The 17,674-nt window shown below is 46.6% G+C and overlaps 1 protein-coding gene across 1 annotated transcript; it reads right to left on the bottom strand.

Annotated features, from left to right (window-relative positions):
* Positions 1–438: 438 nt before the first annotated feature.
* Positions 439–4,249, bottom strand: LOC119355722 (putative F-box/LRR-repeat protein At5g02700). The gene is made up of 5 exons (XM_037622574.1): positions 4,052–4,249; positions 3,382–3,486; positions 2,236–3,269; positions 1,988–2,143; positions 439–1,277 (listed from the first exon to the last, which is right to left on the bottom strand). Exons 2-3 carry the CDS (start codon positions 3,472–3,474, stop codon positions 2,406–2,408), a joined length of 957 nt encoding a protein of 318 aa, XP_037478471.1. The 5' UTR covers positions 3,475–3,486; positions 4,052–4,249; the 3' UTR covers positions 439–1,277; positions 1,988–2,143; positions 2,236–2,405.
* Between the last annotated feature and the right edge of the window lie 13,425 nt (positions 4,250–17,674).

The following is a 17,674-nucleotide window of genomic DNA, read 5'->3' as shown; positions in this document are numbered from 1 at the left end:
GATGCTCATCCTTATCCGTATGAAATTATGGATATTCACTAGTTGACTAGTTTTATATTATGTCTCTACTTTTCTCTGCTCTTTTTTATTTCCGGCTTTTAAGATTGAAAAATTTGGATTTCACAGTAGTAACATGGTCTGGCAACGTTTAATAACATAGCTACCTGAGATGAGCATGGTCTGGTCTTTAGTCTTGAGAAATCGTTTGACTCTCTCCTAGTAGAAGAGAAAAAGCCTTGTCATGTCCCTTCAGTTTTCAGATATCTTGCATATAGTGACCGGATGCTCATCCTGTATACATGGATATTCACTGGTTCACTTGTTTTATCGAGTAAAATACACGTTGTACATAAAGTTTTCGCAGATGTTTAGTTTGGTACATCAACATAGAAATTGATTAGTTTAATACATAATCTTGTGTAAGTGATGCAGGTACAAATCAGCCCAGCGGAGCGCGCGCCGCGCGGCACCGAGGACGTGGCCCTGAATACCAGGAGATCCTGCGAGGAAGGATCATCCCACCTGTGTTTCCGATTCCTTGGTACCTGGAGAAGAGAGGGGGGCCAGTGAGGAAGGGGACGGGTGACTGTCCAATTCTCGACAGCTGCTCCTTCAGGCTTTCAGCTGCTGGGTGAGAAGAGTGGAGAGAGCAAAATGTGGGTTCCTGATGGACTGTCCTTTTGACCCCAAACGTGGCTAGAGCTCTTCACAGCATCCTCTTACAAACACCCATTGATGAACACATGGAAGAAACATTGCTAAACAGACCATGGGAAGTTGGGAACAAAACTGAACTGAAAGAAACATAGCTGTGCGAGTCCGCGCATGGAAAAAAATGTCCACAAAACGAGCTACATGAAAAGGTATTAAACAACTGATTAAAACAAAGCTTATGTAGCTTCTTGAGGCATCTTATACGGAGCGTTCCTCAGAGCTTTGATATCCTTACGCCCGGCTTTTACAACGTCGACAACGCCGTGGTGGTCTGCCCTGAGAAGGTATTTCTTCGCAACTCTGTAGCCATCCACGTAAGAAAACCCGTCTTTTTTCCATGTCAGACGACACTGCTCAGCAGCTACCGTTGGCTTTGGATCTATTGTCATTGCCTCAAGCGCGACAGAATTCCTGAGGATATAAAGTGCCAATTCCAGCTGATCTTTCTCACCATAAAACCCCGTAATGTCCACCAACTTGAGATGGTAGTGTGGCTTTGGAGGTAGGCTCCTTAGCTTGCCATCAAGCTTGCGGTATCGTACACATTCACAGTCCATCCACATCTGTCAAAGCAACAAGCATGCATCTAAGCACCACTCAACAAAATATATAGAGGTTGCTCCCAAGCCCAGACAACCACCCAAGTGAAAGCAAATCCCCAGCAAAAAATATGATATGTGTCATAATTTCACTTTCCTGTGTAGTCCACTAACGCTGGTTAGGAAGTTCTAAGATGACTGGAAAAATAATACTACTGTATATGAGCCGTACACAAGAAAGACAAGCCGTGCTGATAAAAATATCTGAAACAATACTGTCTACTTGCTCTTCTGCACAACTCACATACAGTCAAATTTTTTTCAACCCAACTGACAGATCATCTATATTGTCATATAATGCTCCATTAATTCTCATGATTCTACGCAGTCTAACCTACACCTACATGCATAGACACACACCAAGTCTTCTCCTTACCCAAGTACAGAGTGACTCACTATATATGGTGTAGCATTTCAGCATACTTCCCAATCACTATTAATTTGACATATGGTAGCCAGCTTATATGTAACATATACTGCACATCTTTCCAAACTTTGTCTCAATGGCTCAAAAGATTTAAAGCTTGTAGACTCACTATTTCTTTAAATCAATTGAATGATTTATTGGAACAGCATATTACACAGTTAAAGTAAGAGAGAAATTCCTTTTGCTGAGATCAGCCTAGGTCATATGTAAAAAACATGCATATTACAAATTGAAATGATAGACTTACATGAAACTCCAGCTTTTCCATTAAAGGAGCAGCCTCCAAGAGGGAGGCAAAATCAAGGACATCGGACTTCCTTTTCGTCAGGGATAAAAAGGTTATTTCCAATCTCAGGTGCCTTAGATGGATAAATTTGAGAGGTTTCTCCGGTAAAATAGCTCTCTAGCACACACACAAAATGGAAATTACAAAATAAATCCAGTCCAAAAATAGGGATGCATATAAATATTGGAAATCTGAAAGACCACACACACCGGACTAGCTCTTCGCCGGTTTCCCTTAATTAACCGATGCCATGTATGGTTTTTGGGTCCAGTTTCGCTTATTAACCGGACCAACTCTCTTCTTCTATATGCAATGCGGGAGCTCCCCGCCCTCTGACGAGGTTCCGTCAAAAAAAGAAATCTGAAAGACGAAATTTAGCTCAAACCTCAAGTTCTTCACATTTTAGAGACAGCATCTCCAGTCGACGCACCGTACTGGGCAATTCAGTGGAGATATATGCAAGAGCTGAGCAAACATCTGATGACTCTATGCTTAAGTTTGTCAAAGTTACAGGAGGTGCTATCGGTATTGATGGACCTTCATATTTATATTCAAGTGTTGTCAAGCCATAATTCAAATTTATCTCTTGAACCAAGGGGCAGTGAAAGACACGCAAATGCTTAAAGTGGTCTGAAAGTTGAGGTGTCTTAATGGTTGTGAGCATTCGACAACGAGCAACTCCAAGAAACTCCAAAACTTTGCAGTTGGACAGCAGAAGTTGAAGTTCTTCATCAGTAATATTTACATAGATTAACATAAGCTTTTTAAGGTTTAAAAAAGCTTTGAAGTTTGCAGGCTTATTTAGAGAAACAGAACCAAGTGTCAACGACTGGAAGATGGAACTCTTGGTGGCATCGAAAAGCTGAAAAGGGAACTTGTACGGTTCCATTGTAGGATGCACAGATGTAAAATTAAGAATTAGCTGCTTTGTCTTTGCTGTAATAGCAAAGTTGAGCCATCTATCAATGTGATTAGCATGTTCATCGTTTAGCGAAAAATCAACTTCCATTTTCTCGACCCCTACTCCAGAGTGTTGTTTTAAGACTGCATCAATTCTCTTAATAACTTCTTGTATAGGATGGAGAATAAAAGGTCCTCCTTTATAACTCCTTCGCATCACTGATCTAAAAGAAAACTCCAAGTTTGTTCGGCTACACCAAACATATCTCCAGTGTTTGGATAAAATGCCTGTCCTCACAGCCTCTTTTAACGGTAACAATGATATGATGTGGCACAATATATCCTGCAGCAGAGAAACGACCATATTGTAATACTAGATTGTTCAAAAGCAACAAGGGAATATGTTCTAAGGACAACGGAGTATCACTACTTGATTCCAGTTTGACATTTCTTACCATGGGTAAGTCGCCCAACTGAGAACCCGGTCTCTTTCTTTTGACCATTGCTCCATTCGGTTTATCCTTTGAACTTCTTCTTCGCTTTGCCATCCAGGATTATGTCTGTAAGGAATATTTGCATGAGAATCATATAGCAGCATGCCATCACAAACTACTGCCTACTAGAAGATGTCCCGTGTGTTGCCATGGGACCGTGCTAAAACAGATGCATAAATAGGTCCTTAGAAACAATTAAAATTAATGGGAAAATCGTAAGAGTGTTCTCGGTTTACACTTTATTAGAAACAATAAAACCTACTCGTACAATGTATGTTACAAAATGATGTATAAAAAGACAAAAAGCTTATCTTAAATGGATTGTTTGGAATTTTACCACAAGAATATGACAGCTCACCTGTCACTACTCATTTGTTGTAACCAAAATAATAATAAACTGAAAAGGCAGATTCGGTATGCTAGCAGCTTCCTTGTGCTTTGTACAGTATTTCTTAAGTCGCCAAGAAGGCAACCAGAACAAATTGGAGGATGGAGATCATGATATTAATCTCTGGGTGTTGCTCCGTAGTGCTGGCAGAAGGCTACAAGTTTGGGTGAAAAATACGCAACGAAAAATAACGGGATTGAAGAAAGTACCACTGTATGTTTTTTTCTTTTATAACACAAATACCTATTCAGATTCGTCTAGTGAGGCGGCGGCGCGATGTAACCGGCCGGGGTGGGATGAAGCCGGCCGGGTCTCGGGAGGAAAGGAACCGGAGGGAGGGTCGTGGTGGGTAGGTGGTGCGAAGGCCGCCGGGCCGCCAGAGGAGGAAGGCGGGATTCCGGGAGCTGCTGCAGCGGGAGAAGGGGATTGGACAGAAACGGGATCTCTGTTGTTGTCAAAGAATATTGTTGTCCCGGAGGAGGACCCTTAGGGTGTACAATGGTTGATAAGATAATTTTATCTTAAGTTTTGCATATAAATTAGAGATAAGAAGAAAACATGTTTACAACGAGTCATCTCTTAGCCTTATCTTCAATAATTAGTTGTTCCTAAAAAGATGGTGAGACAAATTGTGCTAAGAGATCATCTCTTGTCTTCTCTTAAATAAGATAACACAAGTCTTTTATTATAATTTATCTCTCCTCCACCTCATCATTTATCTTACGTGACACTCTTAAGATAGAACCATTGTACATATCCTTACTCGCCCTCCTCCTAGCTAGCTAGGCTGCCCCTGTTGAAAAACGGCTAGTACTGACTCAGCACGCCCAGCTCGCCCACTCCCCACGCGGTGATTGTGGCCTCGCCCGAGCCTCGCGACACGTAGCTTAGCGCAAGCTTCTCCTGGAGACTAGCTCCTTCTGTTGTAACAACCCGCTGCACACTCGTGTGCCCCCCTCGTGTATAAAAGGCCCTGCCTTCCATCGAATGAATGCAACCGTGATTTTCACCATTCTTCTTGGCATCATAGCCTTCTTTCCTTCCCGTCCCTCATGGATGGTTCTCACGACTCTGAGGAGGGCTCCGACTCCAGCGAGCTCCATGGTAGCTCGCCACCGCCGAGCTCTGTTTTGCCCTCCACTCCCTCCACACTTCCCGCTGCCTCCGCTCCCCACCCCACCTTTAGTGCACCACCAGCCACAACCCCGCTGCATCTCACTGTCGCGGCGATGGGCGGCGCGCTCCCTGACGTCGCATCCTCCTCGACAGCGCCGCCTTCTTCAATCCACAACATCAACATCGGCGCCCACATCGACTTCAAGTTGAATCCCATCTTCGGCACCTACTCCAAGTGGCGGCTGAAAGTGCAACTATCCCTAGGTGGTTTTGGTAATTCCTAACAACATATAGCTCATTGAGCCAATGCTATTCCAAGATTAATATTTCAGGAAAGCTCAATGATTGGCATGGCATGGATGAGAAAAGTGGACCCCTCAAAATGCTAAGGACAAAAGGATTGGCTCAAGCTCAAAGCTCAAGACTCTACATTTTCTATTTTAGTGATCCAAGATCACATTAAGTCTATAGGAAAAGCCAATAATATCAAGGAGGGATGAGGTGTTGCTTAATGAGGCTCTTGCTCAAAATGCTTAGTGATATGCTCCAAAGCCCTCAACTACTTTCTCACATCCATATATGACCTAAACCAAAAGTCAAACTCGGCCCCACCGATTCTTTCTATCTGGCGCCACCGAGTTCAGATGTCATAGCCACTGCCACAAACCCTAGGCAAATCGGTCTCACCGATAGGGATCTCGGTCTCACCGAGATGGGATTGTAATCTCTCTGTTTCCCTTCATAACGTTTCGGTCTCACCGAGATGAGCGATCGGCCCCACCGAGATTGCAATGTAAACTCTCTGTTTCCCTTTCGTAACATTTCGATCTCACCGAAATGAGCGCATCGGTCCCACCGAGTTTACCTGACCAACTCTCTGGTTAGCTTATTACCAAAATCGGTCTCACCGAGTTTGTGTAATCGGTCTCACCGAGATTACATTATGCGCTAACCCTAACCATATCGGTCCTATCGAGTTGCATGTCGGTCCCACCGAAAATCCTAACGGTCACTAGATTTGCTGAATCGGTCCGACCGAGTTTATCAATTCGGTCCCACCGAGATTGGCAAGTTGTGTGTAACGGTTTGATTTTGTGTGGAGGCTATATATACCCCTCCACCTCCTCTTCATTCGTGGAGAGAGCCATCAGAACGAACCTACACTTCCAACTTACTTTTTCTGAGAGAGAACCACCTACACTTGTGTTGAGGCCAAGATATTCCATTCCTACCATATGAATCTTGATCTCTAGCCTTCCCCAAGTTGGTTTCCACTCAAATCTTCTTTCCACATAATCCATATCATGTGAGAGAGAGTTGAGTGTTGGGGAGACTATCATTTGAAGCACAAGAGCAAGGAGTTCATCATCAACACACCATTTGTTACTTCTTGGAGAGTGGTGTCTCCTAGATTGGCTAGGTGTCACTTGAGAACCTCCGACAAGATTGTGGAGTTGAACCAAGGAGTTTGTAAGGGCAATGAGATCGCCTACTTCGTGAAGATCTACCGCTAGTGAGGCAAGTCCTTCATGGGCGATGGCCATGGTGGGATAGACAAGGTTGCTTCTTCGTGGACCCTTCATGGGTGGAGCCCTCCGTGGACTCGCGCAGACGTTACCCTTCGTGGGTTGAAGTCTCTATCAACGTGGATGTACGATAGCACCACCTATCGGAACCACGACAAAAACATCCGTGTCTCCTATTGCGTTTGAATTCTCCAAACCCTTCCGTTTACATTCTTGCAAGTTGCATGCTTTACTTTCCGCTGCTCATATACTCTTTGCATACTTACTTGAATTGTGTTAAGATTGCTTGACTTGTCCAAAGTTGCTAAAATCTGCCAAGAACTAAAATTGGGAAAAGGATAAGTTTTATTTGGTCAAGTAGTCGAATCACCCCTCTCTAGATGTACTTTCGATCCTATAAGTGGTATCAGAGCTTTGGTCTCCATTTGCTTTGATTTCCATAGCTTTTGGTAGTCATAGCCTTGGTTTCACAACCTACGAGAGTATGGCGTCTAGCGAGGGAAATTACCACCATAGAGGTCCTTACTTTGATGGTACTAATTTTGCTAGTTGGAAGCATAAGATGAAAATGCATATTCTTGGACATAACCCCGCCGTATGGGCTATTGTGTGTATTGGCTTGCAAGGTGAATTCTTTGATGGGAGAGAACCAAACCGTGAAGCTACCACGGAAGAGTTGAAGATGCTGCAATACAATGCTCAAGCTTGTGATATCCTCTTCAACGGATTGTGTGTCAGGACCCCGATTCCAAGTCACATCGGTCTAGCCGGTAACACCTCATATCACTATGCGGCCTCACGCACGGTATTCCCACGGGTGTCGCCTTACCATGGCCCGGGACCGTTTGCGCCTTTTGGCTCACGTATATGATAGTATCACTAGCATCCATATGACAGAGAACCCGGGCCGACATGGCTAGTCGTGAACCCAAAGCGGCACAGACCTATGGAGACAGGCATACATGAATCACATCGAGCATGTCGGTCATCAGCGAGTGAATTTGGGCTGTAGCACTGGGCTAACAGGACTCCGGGGAACCCGGGCTGTAGCAGGCTAGGCAGGACTCCGGAAGTCACCGTGTGACATTTCCCCGAAGGGACAGACACATGAACGAAGTGATACACATGCCGGCCAGTCAAGTGTCCTGAGCAGTAGTGCTGGGCTAGCAGGACTCCGGTGAACCGGGCTGTAGCGGACTACTATGGCTCGAGGAGCACTAGACTACATTTCTTCATAAGAGGGGCTGCCAAGGATAAACAACTAGATTGTCGGATCCCACACATACCAAGCATTTCAATCATACACACAATATGCTCGATATGTGCAAATACAACATGGCATCACAACAAAACTCTACAACTCAAATACTTTATTTAAAGGCTCCAGAGAGCCATACATAACATGTTCATATAGGTAGGGGTCACATGACCCGACACTCAAGTCATACAAGCATTCAAGCACATGCGGAAGCAAATAGTCTGAGTACAGACACTAGAAAGAAAGAAGGCTTCTCGAAGCCTGTCTATCTACATAGGGCCCTCCATGGCCAGGATCACCACCTGGGTGGCAAGTCACTCATCGACGTCGAGATCTACATAAAACCCATCGGACGGGGCGGTGTTGTCGTCTAAAAACAGTAATTAAAGCAAACATGAGTACAAAGGTACTCGACAAGTCGTACAACAGAACCTACTATGCATGCTCATTCTCAAGAAGGTGGTGGAGTTATTGCAGCAAGCCAGCTTTGACTCTTGGCTAAGCTATCCTACGAGACACCACTAGTAAAATAGTTTTCGCACACGAGTCCACTAATCACCAACACAATACTCCACCGGGGATCCTCCCTCGTCATCCTACGAAAGGGCCATCCTCGGTACTCACACTTATCTTGAGTCTTTTAGTAGTAGCCATTAACTTGTCTATGAACTATATAGGCAACCAAGTAGTCCTTTATCGCAGGCGCGACTATTCGAATAGATGATGTTAACCCTGGAGGGGTGTACTTCTTCATACACGCTCTCACCACTTACCGTCGTTTACACGACATGTACTCGGCAACCTTCAAGCGGAAGCCCAACGAGGGTGTCGGCCATGGCCTACCTAAACACTCAAGTCTCTAGTCCAGGTTTATCGCCTATCTAGGTTCCATCCGCAGGGAGTCCGGCCGAAGTTTCCACATACGGCCCCGAACGATGTGAACAGGGTCCCAAGACGCCAAATGGGCGCCCGGCATACCCAGCCACGGTGTATCTACCGCAACATAGCCCACCCCTAGGGTCAGCGCTACGCACGGCCGCCAACACATAACCTACAAACATCAAAAACTAATTACAACTCCTGGACAGAGTACTAGGGTGATTAAGAAGCCGAGAGGGTCCATTGGTTTCGGGCCCAATGTATGGTAGTAGCTGATTCTTAAATCATACATACAAATCTCAGTTCTTAGGGACGGCCTCAATGAAACAACCCACCATGTACTCCTACATGGCCTCTCATCGATACCTTTACCAAATCATGTTCAACACATTCCTCACATTACCGACATAATCATTTCACTCTAGCCCATCACCCAGATGAACCAGACCTGACACAACTCTAAGCATAGCAGGCATAGCAAGGTAGGAAACACATACATGGCTCAATCAACTCCTACACATGCTAGTGGGTTTCATCTAGTTACTGTGGCAATGACAGATCATGTAGAGGATAAGGGTTCAACTACCGCAACTCAAAGCAGTTTGAAACGTTGTTGTCTTAATGCAGTAAATGAGAGCAGATGCGAGAACATGGGATTGTATCGATATGATCAATGGGGCTGCTTGCCTGATGGAGTGGTAGTAAGATACTGCCCTTCAGTTGGATACTCGGAGATATCCTCGGAAGCAGAACCTACCACGGAGATCACGACGAAAACACATCAAAACAACATGGCAATATGCAACACTATGATGCATGATCATGACATGGCAAGGAGGAGTGTTTTGGTCTAATGCATCTACCGTCAATTTGAAAGGAGTTGGTTTGATCACTAGTATCAAAATCAACCCCCTTATATTATTTAATATAAGCCATTTTCATGTTTTGCTCTAAACATCAAGGTTAAGTTGTTCTAACATGCATGAAACTTGCATAAATGGATTCTTTGCATTTTTCTAATGATTTTTCATATATAAATTATTTCCATCTGAGTTATGGTTGAATTACTATGAATTTTAGAAGTTTTCAGCAATTAAAAGAATTTCCAGAATTGTTTTTATTCCAAAATTCCTTTTATTGTGTCTGCACTGCGTCATGCTGGCGTCAGCAGTCAACAGCGCCTGGTCCTGGTCAAACCTGACCAGTGGAGCCCACTGGTCAGTGACTCTGTGCACTAACTAAGCTAGTTAGCCCTAATTAATTGGGCAGGGCCCACTAGTTAGTGACCACTAACTAAACTAACCTAGTTAATTAGCACTAACCAGACTAATTAGTCGGGCGGGGCCCGCATGTCAGTGAGAGAGAGGGGGAGGTCAACCCGTGTCAGCGGGGTCAACCTCGCCGGCCAGCGGTCAAAGCCTGCCGGCGTTTAGCCGCCGGCGAGGCCAGACGCGGCGGCGCGCTGCGGGATTTTCTCACAGGGCACCATTTGGCGCGCGGAGGGCACCTACATGGAGCTGGGACTCGCCCGCATCCCACGGTGGTGGTTTGGCCGGGGAGTGGCCGGAGCATCGCCGGCGACGAGCTCGGCGGAGGCCGAGGCTCGGGTGTGCTCGTGCTCGTGGCTGCGGTGGTCTAGGCGATGCGGCGAAAGCACCTACAGCATCTACGCTGCGCGGGGAGTGTGACGGGCATAAGCCCGTGACCAAATGGTCACCGGAGCATCGCCGGCGACGTGGTCAGGCGGCGGCGCGTTCGGGCACAAGAGGCGCGGCGTCTACGGTGTTCTAGGGCGAAACGAAAAGCATGAGGAGGTTCAGCAACTCACAGGGAAGCCGCAGGGAGGGTCAGTGTGCTCGGGGAAGCTCGGGCGGCGGATCGACGACGACGATCAACGGCGGCCGAAGGTTGAAGATGACGGTGGCGGGGACGATGCAGGGGCTCCGGCGTCGTGCAGCTCGGCTGGTCGACGTAGTCGATGATGACGAACCGTCCAGACATGGTGAGAGGGCGCGGGGATGACGTTGGACACGACTGCGGCGAGCGGCGGCGACGGTGACGTCTTGGGCGACGTCGGGGAGGGCGATAGAGGGAACCAGAGAGAGCGCGAGTGTGTCTGGGAGCTTAGGGAGAGAGAGAGAGGGTTCGTCCCAGGGCGACAGGTCGACGAGGGGAGTGGCTGGGCAGCGGGCAGCTGCGTGGCAAGCATGCTGTGCTCGCCATCGAGCACCTGCCTGCCTGTGCTGGCGAGAGCAAGCAGCTCGCTGGCACAGCAGGTGGGCTGGGCTGCTAGGTGGGCCGGCCAGGCGGGCTCAGGTAAGTGCTCTGCACTGTTTTCTGTGTCTCTTTTACTTATTTTCTGTACTGTGTTTTGAAATAGAATAAATACTATTTCATTTCCAAAAACTCTGGAAATATTCAGAGGCACATTTGAGAATATTCTCAACTGCCTAAAAATGCTTCCAAGATTATTTGAGCACTTTAAAATATTTATAAGATTTAAAATGCCCAAATTCAAATACTTATGACTTGGTTCAAAAATCCAGAATGGCCCCATAAATTGTAGAACCATTTTTGGTAGAGGTTTAAACCAGAACCAAAAATGGTGGGCTTTTATGAAGGGCATTTTGGGTTCATTGAAATTCCAATTGTTGGAATTTAGCATTTTCAGGGGGGTGTTGGGGTTGATTAGCCCCCATTTCAAGTTTAAAAGAAATTTAAACATGATGCACAAGTTCAACCAACCCTAATGCATAACAGGAAAGCAGGGATGTGACAACTCACCCCCACTCAAAAGAATCGCGTCCCGAGATTCAGGACTCGTCGAGAAGAAGGAGGGGTACTCAAGTCAAAGACGATCCTCCCTTTCCCAACTAGCCTCTTTCTCGGAATGGTGTGACCATTGAACCTTGAGAAACTTGATGTTATGGCGTCGAGTGGTAGGCTCGGCTTGATCAAGGATACGAACGGGATATTCCCGATATGAGAGATTATCTTGTAGATCAAGCGTTTCGTGGTCCACTCCACGGATAGGATCCGCGAAGCAACGCCTGAGTTGAGAAACGTGTAAGACATCGTGAACTCTGGAAAGATGCGGAGGTAGTTCCAATTGGTAGGCAACTTCTCCTCGTTTGGCAAGAATGCGAAAGGGTCCAATGTAACGAGGGGCCAATTTTCCTTTGATACCAAAACGATGGGTTCCCTTTAACGGAGTAACCCGAAGGTAAGCCTTCTCGCCGACTTCATAAGTCATGAGCTTATGTTTACGATCATATTGGCTCTTTTGACGAGATTGGGCTGTTTTCAATTTCTCACAAATAACGCGAACCTGCTCTTCTGCTTCCTGAATCATATCCGGGCCAAAGAGTTGTCTTTCCCCGATTTCTGACCAGTTAAGAGGCGTTCGACATTTTCGTCCATAGAGAACTTCGAAAGGAGCTTTTCCCAAGCTAGCTTGATAACTATTGTTATAAGCAAACTCCACGAATGGAAGGCATTTCTCCCAATCCATTCCGAAGGAGATGAAATAAGCTCGGAGCATATCTTCCAGAATTTGATTTACTCGCTCTACTTTACCACTGGATTGAGGGTGGAAGGCGGTGCTAAAAGAGAGACGAGTTCCCATAGCATTTTGGAAACTTTCCCAAAATTGAGAGGTGAAGAGACTCCCATGGTTTGAGTTAATTTCCAATGGGACACCATGAAGAGACACTATTCGGGAGATGTATAGGTCAGCTAGCTGGCTAGCGGTGATACTCTCACGAACAGGTAGGAAATGGGCTACTTTGGAAAGATGATCGATCACAACGAAGATAACATTATTCCCTCTCTTGGTCCTGGGAAACCCAGTAATGATATCCATACTGATTTTATCCCATTTCCACTCAGGAATAGCCAAAGGTTGAAGGGTGCCAGCAGGTCGTTGATGCTCTGCTTTAACACGACGACAGACGTCGCAACTAGCAATATATTGAGCAATTTCTCTCTTCATCCTAGTCCACCAAAACCTCTAGCGTAGGTCTTGATACATCTTAGTACTACCGGGATGAATGGTGAGAGGAGATTCATGAGCTTCCTTAAGGATCAGCCGCCTCTGGTTTTGTGCCTTGGGAACCACTAAGCGGTTTCCAAAGTATACGACACCTTGATCATCAACGAAGAAACAATTTGCGACTCCTTTCTTAATGTTTCCCTTAATACGGGAGATTCCCGGATCTACCTTCTGTGCCTTGATGATCTGATCCGTAAGGGTAGGTTTCGCCACCAGGGTGGATAGGAATCCTCGAGGAACAATGTGAAGATTAAGCTTACAAAATTCCTCGTGGAGAAGTGGTTGACTCTGTTGTAACATCAGGTTGTTACAATAAGATTTACGACTTAGCGCATCAGCCATGACATTGGCTTTGCCCAGGGTGTAAGTTATTCCTAAGTCATAATCTGAGATCAACTCGACCCAACATCTTTGCTGAGATTCAAATCCTGTTGGGTGAAGATATATTTCAAACTTTGGTGATCGGTGAAGATCTCGCAACGATTACCGAGGAGGTAATGTCGCCAAGTTTTAAGTGCATGGACTACAGCTGCAAGCTCTAGATCATGTGTGGGATAATTTTCCTCATGTGGGTGTAATTGCCGTGAAGCATAGGCAATTACCTGACGATCTTGCATGAGTATGCAACCTAGTCCTTGTCGCGAGGTGTCGCAATAGATAATAAAGTCCTTGGAGAAATCTGGTGGTACCAGTACGGGAGCAAATGTCAGGCGTCTTTTCAGTTCCTGAAAGATGAACTCGCACTGTAGGGTCCACTCAAACTTTTTATCTTTCTTGAGGAGTTCAGTTAGAGGTTTAGCAACCTTGGAGAAATTCTCGACAAAGCGGCGGCAATAGCTCGCTAAGCCAAGGAAGCTCCGAACTTGCTTGACCATCTCAGGTGGAGTCCAATCAAGGACGGCTTGAACTCGCTCGGGATTGACAGCAATACCCTTACCGGAGATTACATGGTCTAGATAGGTCACTTCTGGCAACCAAAATTCACACTTGGAGAATTTGGCATAAAGGCGATGCTCTCGAAGTTTCGTCAATACCAGCCTTAGATGTTCGGCATGTTCCTCTTCATTCTTGGAGTAGATGAGTATATCATCGAGGTAAACCACGACGAATTTATCCAAATACTCCATGAAGACTGAGTTCATTAACCGAGAGAAAGTGGTTGGGGCATTGGTTAAACCGAAGGACATGACGGTGTACTCGTATTGGCCATAACGAGTAACGAAGGCTGTTTTGGGAATGTCCCCATTTCTGATTTTGATTTGATGGTAGCCCAACCTCAAATCCATCTTGAAAAAGACTGAGGATCCAGCAAGCTGATCATACAGATCGTTGATCTTGGGAAGCGGATACTTGTTCTTGATAGTGACCAAGTTGACAGGTTGGTAATCTACAACCATCCGATCCGTTCCATCCTTCTTCTTGATGAACAGGACGGGGCAAGCCCAAGGAGAGGAACTAGGACGGATGAAACCCTTTTTCGAGGACTCATCGAGTTGGTTCTCAAGCTCGGCTAGTTCTAAGGGTGCCATGTTATAGGGTCTCCTAGAAATTGGGACGGTTCCTGGAACAAGGTCTATCACAAACTCGACATCCCTGTCAGGTGGAACACCTGGCAGTTCTTCTAGGAAGACATCCTGAAAGTCTCGGACTATCAGAATATCTTCAAGGTCTGGAAGGGGGTTGGCATTTAGGGAGTAAAGCTGGCGCTTGGCCACTCGAGTTAAGACATTGACTGTCTTGCTCGATGGGTGAGTAAGTTGAACGGTTCTAGTGGCACAATCAATCTTAGCATAATGAGATGACATCCAGTCCATACCCAAGATGATGTTTATGTCCGAGGACTTGAGAGCTATTAAGGATGCAAGGAAGACAAGTCTATCGACAAGAATTTCATTCCCATGGCTTACTCTAGAAGTTTGCCATCTAGAGCCAGGGGTTTGAATTTCCATGGTAGTGGGCATGTCACAGAATGTTGTGTTATGCAATCGAGCATAGCTCTCGGATATGAATGAATGAGATGCTCCAGTATCGAAAAGAACAGATGCCGGATGGCAATTAACAAGGAGCATACCAAGGACGACATTAGGATCCTCATGAGCCTCCTCAGCTGAGACATAGTTGACATGGCCACGTGCAGTGGTGGCTGGCTTGGCGTAGAATGTCTTTCCCGCTGGCTTACCACGGCCAATGGACTTTCCAGACTAATTGGGGTTGTTGTTCTGGGGACACTCTCGACTGTAGTGACCCGGCTCTCCACACTTGAAACATGTCACAACATTAGGGCGTGGAGCAGCATTAGCAGCGGGGCACCATAGGGCTTAGACGGTGCAAACTGCTGGTTGGGGCGAGGTGCCTCAAAGGATGGCCTCGGAATGAACCTGGGTGGCAGTGCCGTGCTTGGGATCCACACCCGGCACTTCTGAGATCCAGAGCCGGATGAAGAGCCAAAATCACGAGAGTGCTTGCGTGAAGTGTCATAGTCAGTCTGTCCTGTCTCAGCACTGATGGCTTTATTGACCAACTTCTGAAAGGAGGTGCACTCGTGCAGACGAAGATTGCGGCGAAGCTCAGGGCTAAGTCCCTTGCGGAACCTTGCCTGCTTCTTAGCATCGGTGGATACCTCTTCAGGAGCATATCGTGCCAGATTCCCAAATTCACGACTATATGCATCCACAGTCAGTCTTCCTTGGGTGAAATTGCAGAACTCTTCCCTCTTGCGATCTATGAGACCTTCCGGGATGTGATGCTCACGGAAAGCCTCACTGAATTCAGTCCAAATAGTGACTTGGCCGACCGGGCGCATAGCCTCAAAGTTTTCCCACCAGAGGCTAGCAGGGCCTTCGAGGTGATAGGCACCATAGGTAACCTTATCAGCCTCGGCTACATTGGCAGAATGTAACTTGTGTGTGATGCTGCGGAGCCAGTCATCCGCGTCGAGGGGCTCGTCGGAATGATTAAACTTTGGTGGGTACAACTTGATAAAGTCATTGATTGACACCAAGTCATTTCGCTGATGGCGTGCAGTGTTCTGCTCAATCCGCTCCAGCAAGCGGTTAGTGTCACGCTTGTTTCTTTCCGCCTCCAGCATAACTTCGGCCAGAGAAGGCGGGTGAGGCAGATTTTCACCCCTAGCTGCACTGGCTTCCCCCTGCTCCGGGACAGCAGGGTTGCTGCAGGTGTTGACCATCCTAGGAGAAAACAAGACAACGGTTTAGATAAGGATGGCACAAACTTAGCAAGGAAGTGCAGAATGTAATGGATAACATGGAATGCTAAGATGTTCATTGCACGACATGGTAATATAGAAACTGCCATATATATACCATTGGTCATACACACCGTACATAGTTTAGTACAAGCCCAGGCTAGAGTACAACTACGGTGAAAGACATTACATCTCATCGGAGGCATTCCAAGCTCCTATACATTATTTTTCTACACCTCCGGAGCATGATACACACCAAGTCGTATCCCACGGTCATGCAGGATTGTGGAGAATACAACTATTACAATACTAGTGAAACTACTACTAGATCAGACGGCTCCGTAGTAATCCTCATAATAGTCGCCACCAAAGCCTGGAAGAGGAACATGATCATCTGGGAACAGACGGTCCTGCGGAGCCTGCGGACCATAGGGACTCAGATGTGGCCTCGGTCCCACATGTGGTGGCAGATGGAGACCACGAGGAGGGGTGATGCCTCCTACATCACGCCACTCCATACAATCTGGCAATCCAAACCGTACAGGGTACAAGTCCCTCATGTCCATGTATCCTGTCTGCACCATAGGTGCAAACCGAGTCAAAGTGGCCCAATGATTAGAACGAGTGTGGAAAAGCTCCATACGCAAGGCCCGATTTTCACGGTCCTTATCCTCGAGCATCTCGGCAGTGGTGCAGAGTAGTGACTCCTCATGTGAAGAGTCATAGTACAAAGCCTTATAGTACCCCTGTGCTCCAGGAAGTGAGGCTGGCATGTAACGGAAGTCGGTGTTCTGAAGCAAGGCAGTCCTGGCTCGAATGATAGTCATCATTGAATAGGCTGCATCCTGCACAGACATCTCAATAGTGACCCCAAGTCCATAGGAACAGTGAAGGGGCTTAGTGGCTCCATGATAAGAGGGATATATCCTGACGGTACATAGGTACTGGCTCTGGTTGAAGTCTCTGAACTGCTCCTCGACGGTATATTCCGGATACCACCGATAGCCTGACTCAACCATTACTCGAACCAACATGGTCGTGTGGCCGGGCACATCAAGGCACCGAGTCAGACGAACCACTTGGTTCTGCGAACAGGTGGCCATCTGAAAGCACAGAATAATGCAAAGGCATTAGAATTTTCTAAGGGAAATCGGACAGCATAGCGGTTGTAAATGCTTAGAAAAAGATTTGAGACATCCACAACAGTTTGCAATACCACTCAACAACATCATATCAAGGTTCTGATTCAACTGGCAACATACTAAAAGTAGTAGAACTGTACTGTGGCTGGTAACAACAATCCTATAAGCTACTATGGATTAGTAACACGTGAACCTGGTAGAAGAAGAGAGCCTAGTCCTTAACCCACGTTGAAAGAGAAGAGAATGACTCAGATCAGAGGGCATAAGGTAAAGGAGTAAAAGAGCCTTACGTTCCCTCCCACAATCAATTCCCCTACATATACCTAAAGCATTTCTAGACTCGACATCGACCAGTTTGGCTCAACGAACCTACAGGCAGTCCGGCTCTGATGCCATCGCTGCCAGGACCCCGATTCCAAGTCACATCGGTCTAGCCGGTAACACCTCATATCACTATGCGGCCTCACGCACGGTATTCCCACGGGTGTCGCCTTACCATGGCCCGGGACCGTTTGCGCCTTTTGGCTCACGTATATGATAGTGTCGCTAGCATCCATATGACAGAGAACCCGGGCCGACATGGCTAGTCGTGAACCCAAAGCGGCACAGACCTATGGAGACAGGCATACATGAATCACATCGAGCATGTCGGTCATCAGCGAGTGAATCCGGGCTGTAGCACTGGGCTA

This window comes from Triticum dicoccoides, chromosome 2A (genome assembly GCF_002162155.2).
Source record: "Triticum dicoccoides isolate Atlit2015 ecotype Zavitan chromosome 2A, WEW_v2.0, whole genome shotgun sequence".
Lineage (NCBI taxonomy): Eukaryota > Viridiplantae > Streptophyta > Magnoliopsida > Poales > Poaceae > Triticum > Triticum dicoccoides.
This window is presented reverse-complemented; position numbering and strand designations above follow the sequence as displayed.